Source organism: Rhincodon typus, chromosome 22, assembly GCF_021869965.1.
Source record: "Rhincodon typus isolate 14 chromosome 22, sRhiTyp1.1, whole genome shotgun sequence".
Classification (NCBI taxonomy): Eukaryota; Metazoa; Chordata; class Chondrichthyes; order Orectolobiformes; family Rhincodontidae; genus Rhincodon; species Rhincodon typus.
The window spans coordinates 10,747,999-10,761,773 of record NC_063353.1 but is presented as its reverse complement, the minus strand read 5'-3'; the positions used below and the strand labels follow the sequence as shown (position 1 = coordinate 10,761,773).

The 13,775-nt window shown below is 38.2% G+C and overlaps 1 protein-coding gene across 2 annotated transcripts in view; it reads left to right on the top strand.

Moving 5' to 3' along the window:
• LOC109920602 (serine/threonine kinase receptor associated protein) overlaps nucleotides 1–13,088 on the top strand; it is a 17,237-nt gene extending 4,149 nt beyond the window's left edge. Inside the window, exons 2-10 of one of the 2 annotated variants that reach the window (XM_020520642.2) lie at nucleotides 92–257; nucleotides 2,296–2,431; nucleotides 3,083–3,164; nucleotides 3,248–3,320; nucleotides 4,576–4,675; nucleotides 6,994–7,131; nucleotides 9,562–9,698; nucleotides 11,592–11,741; nucleotides 11,964–13,088. In XM_020520642.2, coding sequence (XP_020376231.1) covers nucleotides 146–257; nucleotides 2,296–2,431; nucleotides 3,083–3,164; nucleotides 3,248–3,320; nucleotides 4,576–4,675; nucleotides 6,994–7,131; nucleotides 9,562–9,698; nucleotides 11,592–11,741; nucleotides 11,964–12,025 — 990 coding nt within the window. In that variant the 5' untranslated portion in view covers nucleotides 92–145 and the 3' untranslated portion in view covers nucleotides 12,026–13,088. The remainder of the gene's footprint in view (nucleotides 1–91; nucleotides 258–2,295; nucleotides 2,432–3,082; nucleotides 3,165–3,247; nucleotides 3,321–4,575; nucleotides 4,676–6,993; nucleotides 7,132–9,561; nucleotides 9,699–11,591; nucleotides 11,742–11,963) is intronic. The other variant, XM_048610248.1, reaches the window with a different exon arrangement.
• The last annotated feature ends 687 nt before the right edge of the window (nucleotides 13,089–13,775 follow it).

The following is a 13,775-nucleotide window of genomic DNA, read 5'->3' as shown; positions in this document are numbered from 1 at the left end:
CGGGGTGTAGGGGGCAGTGGCGTGGTAAGGGGGCGGACTGACGGGCGGGCATTGCAGCCTCTGACCCAGCTCCCTCCCTCTTTCTCTGCAGGTTGCTGAGGAGCCCTGAGCCGCTCTGCCTGGTCCCCGCTCCCCCAGGTTGGTGATGGCGATGAGGCAAACTCCACTGACCTGCAGCGGCCACACCAGGCCCGTGGTCGACTTGGCTTTTAGCGGAATCACACCTTACGGTTACTTCCTAATCAGCGCCTGTAAAGGTGAGCCTGCGGCTCGGGTAGCGGCTCAGCGAGCATCGCGGCTTCAAGCCTCAGCTCTAGGCCCGGGGCTGGGGCAAACTCGCGGCAGCAACTACCATGTGTTGACTTGTTCTGTCATTAAAATTACACTTGTGTCGAGTTAGGCTTTGTTAATAACCAAAGAGTGTTCCGACTTGTTTGTCCGCAGTCACACTGAATAATTCTATATTGTGATTATGACCTCTGTCAATATTTGCATTTTAAAAGCGGTGAATTGAGTGGAAGTACTGCAGATATTTGGACCTATATAACCTATTGCCAGATTTTGAAAGGAGGTGTTTGAGAAAGAGATGTCACAAACTGAGGGTGTAGTGTCCCTCTGGCTGGGATTTAAACATCAATCAAGTGACTTCACTGGCTGACCTGGAAAAGTGTAAGGCAAGACTCCACCTGTGACGAGTACTGTTGAAAGGCCTCACTCTCAGCATCTGTACAATTCGTTCTGTTGAATCGCCGATTCTTGTATCTTCTCTGTTGTTAGATTGACTTGTCTCAAATCCTATTTTCTTTCTCAACCTGTATTTACAAACGTTGAACCCTCTTGCACCTTTGTGTTGTTTGAAGACCCGATTTCAAATGACTTGATTAATTGTCATTAGGGCATCAAAGGGACAACAAAATCCCATTCTTTCCCCTTTGATCTCTGTAACATCAATATAAGTAACAATGTTTATCCCTTGTAGAGCAATCTTGGTTAAATCTCCCCTGAACATGACAGTATTCTCTTGATTTGATGTTTAAATCAAATTATTTGGTGAATTTTAATTTCTAATGTTGATAATGACTGAATTATCAGAAATAGTCTTAGTATTAAATAACATCTGTAAAAGTTAGTGTTCCATTTTAAGCAAACACTGCAGTATAGTATGACAAGAATGTTAAAATCCCTTTATGGATTGAGGTGCAAGTAATATGCAAGGAATTTAGTTCTCTTGTCTTAGTTATGCTTGTTATTTGAATTAATTGTCATGATTCAATACTGCATAAGTATTAATATTTCAGAGTAATTGCCATAGTATTTGTAGAATTGATAGTTTTCATCGTTGTTGCTTTCCTCCCTCAATCTCTGCACCGTGATTTTTTTGCTTTGGTGATTTCAACCTTCATTTCAGCTCATCCAGCTTTCTCTTCAAATTCTTCCGTGTTTCCTTAAGTATCTCTCCATTTAAAATTCCTTGTTCATATTCACTGCCACCTTACCGTTTCGCATGATCTCTCTCCCTTGTGTCAGTCATGGATTCTCTGCCCACCTCTTCCAACCCCAGTTCCTTCTGTGTCTATCCGTTGGAAAAGCACTCTGCCAAATCACTTGGTTTATGTTTAGGGGTTTAATGTTTTCTTTGGCCCTCCATTCATCAGAATATTTCTCCAGTTACTGACCTGCTGAACCTCACCCTTGTCTTTTGTCTTTGTTATCATTCTTGATTGAAATCATTGCATTCCTACCCTACCTTTCATCCACAGCAATTCCCCAGTATGACTTGTGTCACTGCTCCCTCAAATTTAGGATACGTAGATTTTAATGGAGATATTGTACATTTAGTCATTTGCTATCAGACCATGCAAAGTACCACAGAGAGATTGTGCCTTCATTTCATCAAAATGCTCACTATAGGATCATCCTGAAATGCAGATATATTCCCCCCTCACTTTTTCTATATTGGAAGCATTCATCTTTAACCTCTTTCCCCTGTCTACCTTCACCATCAGCAACCAGAATGAGAAGCTCATGGCATTTGACACCCAAGATTGAGACTATCTGGTCAGTTGCCTTTGCCAATTCACCTGCCTAGGTGTTAGGTTATGAAATTCCCTTTTCAAAACTTCTCACTCCTTTGCAGAACTCCTTAAAATGTCTCTTTCATCAAGCTTTAGGTCAACTGTCTTAACATTTCCTCACGTGACTCTGTCAACTTTTGATGATGGCCTCTTTCATATGCTTTGCTATGGTAAAGGCACTATGCAAATTGTGTTAACGTGTTATTTGGTATCCATTCAGATGGCAAGCCCATGATGCGCCAAGGTGACACAGGAGACTGGATTGGGACGTTTCTGGGTCACAAAGGTGCTGTCTGGGGAGCCACATTAAATAAAGAGGCCAATAGGGCAGCAACCGCAGCAGCAGATTTTTCAGCGTGAGTACTTCTACATACTTGTGACATAAATCACTGAAGGCAACTAATGACTTTTATCAGTTGTAGAATATACTACAGTTAGCTCACGGAGGTTGTGAATGTGGCTTTTTTAAGAAAAAGACTGCAATGAAGAAAGAGAGCCAAACAAAGGAAAAAAAATTGCAAAACACTTTTTAAAATGCAATTTTTTATATTTGCTAAAGATGTGCAGTTGATATTGTGTGAGCTGTATGGCTGCTCACTGCTGGCCATTTGTCCAATTAATCTGTAGCTGCTGTGGATTAATTACATCTTCAGTCTCTGGAAGGATTTTTAAAACTGTTGCCTCTTTAATGAGCAATCCCAAATGAAAACACCAAAATCATTTAGTATCATTGAGGTCCACAAATTAACATAGTTACATACAAACTTGGAATGTCATGTCAAAGTTTTCAATCTTGGGAAGTGATTTCTATACAGTCACTGAAAGTTCCTGATAACTTGATCGGTTTCAGTAGCTTCGTAGGTTGGATGAAATGTAAGTAAGCGTCAGCCAAGACTGGGATTTCATTTGGTTAGTAGTTGATGTTTGGGGAAACTGTTTCAGCAGTCTTGCATTTATTTCCACGTGCAGTTATTTCACCTGAATTTGTCCATATTGTTAATTCTCAGCAAGGTTTGGGATGCTGTGACAGGTGATGAAATGATCACATTAGCCCACAAGCACATTGTCAAAACTGTGGACTTCACTCAGGTAAAGTCCATTTCTAATTCAACTCTTATTTATATCCAATATTTTTAAAGCCTTTTTTGAAGCTTGTTTTTTTTTCTTTTCAGGATAGCAACAACTTATTGACTGGCGGGCAAGACAAAGTTTTGCGTATTTATGATTTGAACAAACCTGAATCAGGTGAGGCATGATTATTATCAAAAAGGGTTACTACCCTTTACCTTTGAGACTTGTTATGAATAATATGAAATTATCGATTTTGATTTCAGCAACCGTATTGCAATGTTGCAAAGAGAGATTGTCTAAATGTGTGATAGTATATGGTACTGAAGATTCTTCTGTCACATACTTCATGTCAAACTTGTTTTTAGGTCCCCAGTTTAGAAACAGAGAGAATAGGAGCATGAGTAGTCCATTCAGCCACTGAGCTTGCTCTGCCATTCAATGTGGTCATGGCTGATCCTTTATCTCAACGCAATACTTCTGCTTTTCCCCATTCACCTTTACATCTTTAACCTCTAGAAATCGATCTGTTTGTTTCTGAAATGTGTTCAATGGCTTAGCCTCCAAAGCTTTCTTTTTAAGGAAATTTCACAGGTCTGTCACCTTCTGAGTGAAGAAATTTCTCCTCATCTTAGTCCGAATGGCTCACCACTTAACTTGAAACTGTGAGCTCTTGTTCTGGACTCTCTAGGCAACAAGGGAACAACATCCTTACTTCCAGCTGTCCGTCCCTATCAGAATTTGTTTCAATGCGATCCCATTTTATTCTTCTAAACTCCACTGAATGCAAACTTAGTTGACCCAATCTCCTTGTGACAAGGTTGCTATCCCAGGAATCGACCTGGTGAACCTTGGCTGCCCTCTTCTATAGCAAGTAGATACTTTAATTAGCCCCAGATGCAGTCTCGCCAAGGCCCTGTTGCTTTTTCAAACAGGGTGGCAGTGGCATCTTTTGCACCCACATGGGAGGATCAGTCGAGCCTTGATTTAATGTCTCAATTCAAAGATGGCACTGCATTTAGCATTGCCAATTTTCCAGTGGATAAGCTATGGTAACAGTTTTTTTCCCTAAATTATTACTTTAAGATCTTTGAGGAGAGATTGAACATAAACTGCAAGAATCTGTTGTACTTGATAAAGCATTGAGAATCTGTCTGACTCCGTGTACACTTAGATTCAAATATTATTGAAGTATTAAGGCCAATGATGAAAAATAAGTGTCAAAGCAAAACTAGAAAGCCTGAAGTCTATTTAAAGGTGAACCTGGGAGAACCAATAAATTGAAAAGCCCCAGTATTTGTATAGGTTATGAGTTTATACACTGACTTGAGGTGTCAGACTATTCACAGGTCATTCTTAGCATGAGAATTGTTTACTTGTCTTTGTTAAATACGGTGGTGGCATGCAAGTTCTGATGTTCTTTCTTTGTCAGAGCCTCTCGAGATCAGTGGTCATAGTTCTGGTATTAAGAAAGCGCTGTGGTGTAATGGAGACAGGCAGATAATTTCAGCAGCTGATGACAAGACTGTAAGGTATGGGGTTTTGCTGAAGAATTCAAGTTTAAAATGAGCAATGTTTATGTGGAATTTACTTATTGTAAAATATTTGATCTTTTTTAAGGAAAGTAGTTATGCTATCAAGCTTGACTGGGGTATTTGAGGGGTAGGGGGCAGACCCCAATATAGATGACACTCAAACTGACTGCCAAACCTAAGTACTTCAAAAGTTCTTTTTATATTTTAGATTTCTAGCATCCATACTATCGTACTATCTAAATTTTGTAAGCAGAAATATGTTGGTATATCTTCTACCCCACCCCGAACACCTTCCCAACATAATCCTCTCTGAATCTTTGATTTTCTTGGGCTGTTCTTTAAGGTTCTGTCCAGTGACCTGCTTAAACTTATATGCACGAGTAACAATTGATCTTGAACAAAAGTCAACCCCAGTGGTTTGCATTCATCGTACTAGGTGTCAAGACTGGGCATCCATGAGGCGCTGTGGACCATCAACAGCAGCAGAATTGCATGGCCCGGCGTATGCCCCACTCAATCATTGCCATCAAGCTAGGGGATCAACCTTGATTCAATGGCAAATGCAGGAGGGCATGCTAGGAGCAGCACCAGGCATATCTAAAAGTGAGATGTCAATCTGGTGAGACTACATGCATGGAAAACAGCTTAAGCAACAAGTGATGGAACTGAGCAACCAATGGATCAGATCTAAGGTCTGCAGTCTTGCCACATTCAGTCGTAAATGGTAGTTAACAATTAAACAACTCACTGAAGGAGGGGGAGGGTCTACAAATAAATATCCCCATCCTCCATGATGAAGAGCCCAACACATTAGTGTAAAGAATAAGGCTGAAGCACTCGCAGCAATGTCCAGACAAGTGGATGATCAATGTCAGCATCCTCCAGCGGTTCCAGCATAACAGATGCCAATCTTCAGCCAATTCACTTCACTCCACGTGATATCAAGAAACAGTTGGAGGCTCTGGATACTACCAAGGCTATGGGCCCTGACAGTGTTCTGGCTACAGAACTGAAGACCTTGCTCGAGAACTTGCTGCTCCCCTAGCCAGCTGTACCAGTACAGTTACACCATAGGCATCTATCCAACAATGTGGAAAATTGCCCAGCTGTGTACACAAAATCAGGACAATTATAACTCCGCCACTCTACTCTTGATTATCAGTAAAGTGATGGGGGTTGTCATCAACAGTACTATCAAGCAGCACATGCTGAATGATGCCCAGTTTGGGTTCCGCCAGGGCCACCTGGCTCTTAACCTCCTTATAGCCTTGGTTCAAACATGGACAAAAGAGCTGAATTCCAGAGGTGATGTGAAGGTGACAGCCCTTGACATCAAGGCTGCATTTGACTGAGTGTTACATCTGAGACCTTTGGCAAACTGTAATCAAAGGATATTGGGGGCCAGCTCTCTGCTGGTTGGAGTCAAACTCAAAACCATTTCCGTCCAGAAGGACAAGAGCAGCAGATAAATGGGAACATCAACACCTGCAAATTTCCCTCCAAGCCACTCACCAACCTGACTTGGAAATATTGGCATTGTTTCTTCACTGTCACTGGGTCAAAATCCCAGAATCCCCCCTCTAATGGCATTGTGGGTCAACCTATAGCTTATGGACTGCAGCAGTTCAAGAAGGCAGATCATCACCACCACCTTCTCAAGGGCAGCTAGTGATGGACAATAGATGCTGGCCAGCAAGCAAGACTCATGTCCCATGAGTGAATAAATTTAATAAAAAAGTCTTGTGTATAGGTCAACCCTGACCGTTAACTAAAAGACCCAAACGCTTTATGACTTCATCAGCGAATGGGTAATATGCACAGAGTCTTACGATTCTACAACTCTGTGCATATTACCTATTTGCTGATGAAGTCATATTTGCCCTGATACAAACCTACTTGACAGAATCATTGAACACAGTGCTATTGAATGCAGTGGTTCAGCTCCTTGTATAGATACCCATAATTTTGACTCCATTTGTACTGGTTTTGGCAGCAAGGATTACAGTTTCTGATCTGGCAGTTGTGATTGCTAGACAATGGATGATAATGCATTTCAACCTCCAGTGTTATACATGTAAAAGCCAACACCGTATTCTGGCATAAGAATTAGTCTTAAAATCTTGTACTTGTGTAAAGGTAATATTGTAATTAAAATCAGACTGTACATCTGACTTTAGGCTGTGGTTGAAAGTCAGCTCTGGTAGAGTTAGAGTTTATATTTAATGTAATATGAATGAAGGGAAAGTATTCTGCAAACCTCTTTAAACTTTGGCTGAAGTTTTATTGAAGTATTTTAATACTTGGTATTTTAACAGGCTCTGGGACAGGTCTAGTATGATTGAAGTGCAAACGATTCATGTTGGATCATCTGTAAGCAGTGTTGAGTATATACCTGATGGAGAGATTCTGGTTTTAACTTATGGAAAAACTATTGCTTTTTATAATGCACTAAGGTAAGTTGAATCATTTCAGGTTTATTTTCTTTTAGCTTAGTGTGAGAAATATGTTTTCTTTATTAGAACTTAAATAGTTATGATTCAGGCACTTTGCAGTGAATTCTCTGAATTTGTCAGTTTAATTTTTACCTGCAAAAAAGATTTAATGAAAATCTTTAATACCCACAAGCTATTAGAGAATGTTTCATTCTTTTTTATAGTGCCGATTAAAGGACAAATAGTCCACAAAGATGTTGATGTTGAATACAGGTACCTTCCATCAGTATTCATTGGAGGATACAAGAAACATCTTGGATATAGCTGTAAATCAGGAATTAAGAGAGGCAAAAACTCAAGAAATTTACAATTAACAGTAGTACTGAGTAAATTGTTGGAACTGCAAATTGACAAGTCTCTAGGACTGGGTGGATTTCATCCTAGGGTTGTAAAAGAAATAGCTCAAGAAATAGTTGATGCACTGGTTTTAATTTACCAAAACACATTAGATTCAGAGAAGGATGCTTTAGGTTGGCAAATAACGAAGGTAATTTTTCCGTTCAAAAAGGAACAGAGGCAGGAAACTTTATAACATTTGAGTTGAATATCTTTGGAATTCCCTTCCTCAAAAAGCAGTGTATGTAGGATCTTCAAATATTTTTACAGCAGAGCTAAATAGATTCTTGATTACCAGGGAATCAAAGATTATAAGGGGTATGCAGGAATGTAGAATTGAAGTTAAAATCAGATCATGAATTGGGCACGGTAACAAAGGAGATCTGTACTACAGTATCAATTGAAGGCTGAATGAAGTTTAGTCAAAGTAGGCCTTCAAATGAGAAGAGATGTTTGAGTATTTTAGGAAGGGATATCCTTTGTTAATAGCTGAAGGTGGTGTATATGAAGATGAATAATGGGCAGCTGGGGGAGAAGTGTGATAGCATTGGACTGGATGGGATTGGAGATTGGGAAGAGAAGGCCCAGGTTTGGTTGCAGGTTTGGTTTTAACAGTTAGAGAATTAATTATACAATAGAAATGAAGACAAAATAGAACATACTAAGCTATTTACATATAGCACAAACATTTTCTACAAACTGCCCCAAAAGCGCTCCAATCTGTGGGTTTATCCTTGGCAAAATTCAGTTCATCATTCTTCTAAACACAAAAGCAATCTAATATATTTTAATGTTTGTACTTTCTGATTGTAATACCCTTGCAATACAAAAAAAAATCACGTGATTTCCTTTAGGGGTGTCCCAGTCAAGTGCTGTCTGACTCATTCCAGCATTTTGTTTACCTACAATAAATTGACTGCAGTGTTTCAAGAAGACGGCTTACTACCACCTTTTCAAGGGTGATTAGGGATAAGGTAATAAATGTTGACCCAGCCAGTGATGCCCACATTCCTTGAATTAATAATTTAAAAATCGTGAATCCAGAAATGTTGAAATTAATTATTATCCCTTCATAGGTACAGACCAAAACCCTTGAGATTAGAGATTACTCTCTAGTGAACTGTGCTGAAAACTGTAGCTATTGTTGTTGGTTGAGAATAGGGTTAAGTTTTTTTTTGTGTTGATGCAAGTAGTCAAGTTTCTCACATTAAATGTAGCTGCTGAAATGAGGCACATGATTTTGTGTGGAATCAATGCCCAGTAGTGGTGTTTTGATTCAAAGTTGAGTTTAAATCATCTTGTTGACTGCTATTTGAAGTTTCCCAGGCCACGAGGGATGTGGGGGAAGAAGTTTACAATCAATATTTCTTCTGTTCCTTCATTGAAAACCAGTATTGCTTTTTTCTTATCATCCTCTTAAGTAGGACCTAGCAATTTGTAGATAGTACTGAAAGTAAGCAAAAATCATTTAAGATTGTATACAATGCAGATAATATAAGCCTAGTAGTTTAGTTTCTAGTTAGTTTCTTCCATTGTATCATCACTGAAGCGTAGCAGAAAAATGTCAAGACTGTGAATTGCATATTCAAAGTTATATAGTCTATAGCAGTGGTTCACAGACACTGTAATCCTATTCAGATTTACTGGGTTTTTTGTGTACCCTTCTGTCTGACGCCATGTCATATGAACATGAGAGACTGTGCATGTAATTTTTTTCTGTATTTGCTGTATTCTCATTGAAATGTTTGAAAGAATTGAAGTCCTCATTTAATTTTACCTTGCTTTCCTCCTCTCATCCCTCCCCCAATCTTTTCTGCTTTTTTTAAAACACATTATTTCTTTGCCTCCGTTCCACATGAAGTTTGTGGATTCCTGAGTAGAGTGCATCATTATACCTTATTACAGTCATGTTTAAGAATTGTTTTTCATACCACAGTACCAGAATAATTTTCATGCATGCAAAGTACATACTTTGTATATAAAAGTATTTCCATTTGCAGAAAATAATTAAGATTTGGGTGCATTCTGAGAAGTTTTGTGCTTGTGTTTTTACAGTCTTGAATTGATCAAATCTTTTGACGCACCAGCATCAATCAACTCTGCTTCTCTTCACCCTGAGAAAGACGTTTTTGTTGCAGGAGGTGATGATTTCAAACTGTACAAGTTTGATTACAATACAGGCGAGGATTTAGGTAAGTAGTTTATTTTTTTCATGTGGGTTAGTTCTTTTCTTTTGTGAAAATTATATTTCAAATCACAGTTCTTTGCACATAGGATTACTCCTGTTCGCTTAATTCCGCTATATAGAATGATCTTATAACAAATGTATTAGCTTTTAGGAGTACTATATGCTTATACAAATCAATAATCATGTTAATTTTTATTAAATGTTGAATTAGTACAATATTCAGTTGTGCATTTGCTTTCTATTTTTGGTTAAGAGAGATCCAAGATGTTTTATAATCAGCTGGTGTGTGTTTGGATACCTTCTGGATCATTATAAAGTTTCGAGATGATCAGTGAAAAGCTTCATGGCATTTTGCAGTTTTGTGAATGTAGTTGCCCCAGATTTGATTTCAATTACTCCATTTAAGTGGTTGCATCAATTTTTCAAAGTGAAGGTATTGACATTTGAGGAGAGAGCACCAGCAGGAGTTCAATGTGAGCAAGCCAAGTAGAATTCATGAAAGCACAATAAATATCATGTGGCCTTTTGTGACCAGTCTGGCTTTTATCTTGGAATTTGGGTACATCAAGACCCTTACATGTTTTAGTGAATTAACTATAGTTGCTTGTCAGTCAGTGCAGTATGAACTTTGAAATTAGGGGAGGTGAACCCATACTACTCTTAAACATTGGTAGGTGCAGGTTGAATATCACTTCTAGATAACATTGCCTCTTCTACTAAGGCTAACATCAATACTGTAGGAAAAGCATTGGTTTTCGGTTGGATTTGTAGCTACAGTAATTTGAGAAATCTTTGTAGTTTTACAAATTAAATCTCAAATGTCCCATCAGTAATGAGATTTTATTTAATCTGATTACACAATCAAGAATAAAACATAGTAGAATTTTAACTCCTACTGAAAATAACTTATTTAAGTCTGTGTGTATTTGGTATGCAAACTTTTCGTGAGCATCTGCCTTGTAATTCTTTGAGTTAATTTTCCTGGATTAAACAACTGGGCTGTGTGCAATTATTTCAAGGATTGTAGCCTTGGATATATTTGACTTCTTCCAACTTGAGTCAGTAAACAAAGGCTGTTGGAAAAAGGCAGGTTAGTGATGAGAACGTTGTGATTCCTGACTGTTCACATGTAAAAACCTGCAGTGTTGCTTGCAGTTAGTTGGAGAAAATGGGAATGTTGGTTGAAGTTTGTTGAGATTGGAAGCAAATAAAAAATAAGATGCTCTAGTAACATGTTTGTAAACTTTGCAAAGTCATGTCTGGAGAAAGCAAGAGCAGGTGTTAGCCTTGTTTATGACAGTGTCATCAACTCAAAAGTTTAAAAATTACAGATGTACTTTTAATCTGCTTGCCTAATTTATTTTGTTCAAAAATGTTGGGTTTAGATAACTTCCATGATCACAGGCTGTCACAAAGTGCTTTACAGCAGTCAGTTCAAACACTGCAAGATCCTACAGTAACAGTGTGATAATGACCAGATAATGTTATTCTGATGATGAGGCCTTGGTTTAATATCTGATTTGAAACACTGCATCTCTGAAATTAGAGCATGCACTGACTACTGTGTTGGAGATTTTTGTGTTTTACATCTTTTGGATGAGACTTGAACATACCATCCTCTGCTTTTGCTGGAAGTGCTACGAGGCTGTACTTGGCTGCACATTTCTGCAATTTTGAATTAGCAAACACAGCAAGAATTTAATGTGTTTAAAATTTGAATATAACACCTAGAAAAAGGGCCTTGACCCGAAATGTAAGCTTTCCTGCTCCTCTGCTACCTGGCCTGCCGTGTTCCTCCAGCTCCACACTGTGTTATCTATTTATAAGAGAAATTAGTCTTAATTTTTAATATCTGTTGCTTTTGTTCTGTTCTGAGTCAAATTAAATCTTTTTGTAGAGTCATACAAAGGTCACTTTGGTCCAGTCCATTGTGTAAGATTTAGCCCTGATGGAGAATTATATGCGAGTGGTTCTGAAGATGGAACTCTTCGTCTCTGGCAGACAACAGTTGGCAAAACATATGGGTTGTGGAAATGCGTGCTTCCTGGTAAGTACATTTTCACTTATTCTATTTAACCAATATGAGTCTTATTTCAGACTTTAAATCTTTAGCACTGTGCCTTTGTTCTATAGAATCTCTTAATTTTTTTGAGGGAACAGTTTAACTCGTGCTGAATGTGCAGGTCAGTCATCCTTGGGTGAAATACTTGCAATTAAACTGTCATTGTGGGGAACTGTCTGTATTTACACTTGTTTATTTGAATTACAGAGGAGCTCGCATCTGAAAACTCTGATTCAATCTATGGCACCCCTCCAGAGGTAAAAGCCTGAGATGTCAACTTGAGAAAAACAAACGAGCAACAATATGTGATGAACTGAATAAAAAGGAAGCTTCCAGTTTTATATGGTTACGGAAAATGCAGACCTGATAAATGAAACCATATCATTCATTTAAAAAGTTTCTAATTGTTTATAAGACAAGCACCTGGTGTCCTCAAGGAAGGAAAGTAGTAGACCTATGTATGTTCATTGCAGCTGCCTCCCATCTTGTAATGGTTTAATTGGGCCTGACTTGTAACATCTGTATATATTGTATCTTGACAGAAGTTTCTCATTGAGGAAGTGTGGTCGAGTTACAGCTATACTATAATAGATTCAAGTCTGTTTCCCTTAGAAAATAATCCATTTTTTCTTTTCCACTCCTAAGTTCAGTGATACTTCTATGGTTTAACAATAAAACCTTATTCAATATGTGTTGTCATTCTTTTCATTTTAAATGGTTTTCAATATGTCACAATTTCTTGGTGATTTATTTGTGCAAATGGCCCCTTGAGCAGTATTAAGCTGTCCCCCACACACACGTGTAAACATTAACAAACAGAAAATGCTTTACATTGTATTTATTACTCTTCAAATTTTGCATGTTTACAGCCTTTTTTTGCTGCTTTGTAACTCGATGCATGTTTGTTCAGAATTACATTGATCTGGATATGAGTGCTTATTGAAATAGATCTATTAATTATTTTTGCCATCAGTGGAAGAAATAGGCTGTGGTTGCAGCAATTATGTTAGGACTTTTATCTGCTCAGGAGCTATGTTATATTTTATGTATTAAACTGAACGTTGGCAATGTGGAATGATTCACTTTTGCAGCCAACTGTTTTGATTATATACAGCATTATAGGATCAATGAGTGTTTTATTAAGCTCTGGATATGTTTAATGCTGTAGCCCAATCGTGGGCTCACTGGAAACCTTTTTAAGTTACTGCCTGATCCTGATATACCTATTTCTTTCTTTTCCCAATTACAGCATTGGGTTATTATGCTCTTTTGAAAAATGTCTTGTGACACTTGTCTCCTGATTTAAAAAAAAATAAAAAATGGGTCAGGCTATGATGTATGCTTTTGTTTTGATCGAGCATATTGAAAAAATACACTTTAACGCAGACTTACAAGAAGCTGGTTTCTTAATTTAATAGCACGAGTACAAGTTGTTTAATTGTTTGAATTGCTAATCTTGGTGCAAATTCCTTGCTCACAGTCACATTGGCAGTCCTGAAAACTGTGACTTTAAGTGAATCATTGATTCCCATGAGAATCAATTTTAAAGTCAAGTTGGGGGTCCTTTTAACATTTATCACTCTAAAAACACTTACAAACTTATCATCTGCACAGCTTTGCATTCCCAACTGAAGTAACTTACAAGATAAAATACACCACAGATAAGATGAAAATGGTGTATAATGGATGGAAACTGTTTTTAAAAAAACTTTGTGGAGCAGTAGTTTTAGATTGGCTAGTCTCCACCTAGTGGCAAAGGTTAGTTGGTGCATGGAGAGCTGATGTTCCATGTGACAATACTATGTCTTTGAGGTGTATTTTGTCCTCCTGTTTTTTATGGAGAGGTTAAGACAGAGGTGAAAAGTGGTCTGTTAAAGCCAATAAAGTAAACAGCTTGTGAGGCCTTGGATTTTTTTTTTTCAAGTTGGAGCAATAGAAGCAGCCTGAATGAGTGAGGTCAAACTCCCACGGAACCAGGATTTTTAGTTCAGCTCTCAGTCGCAGTTGCTGAGATCTTCA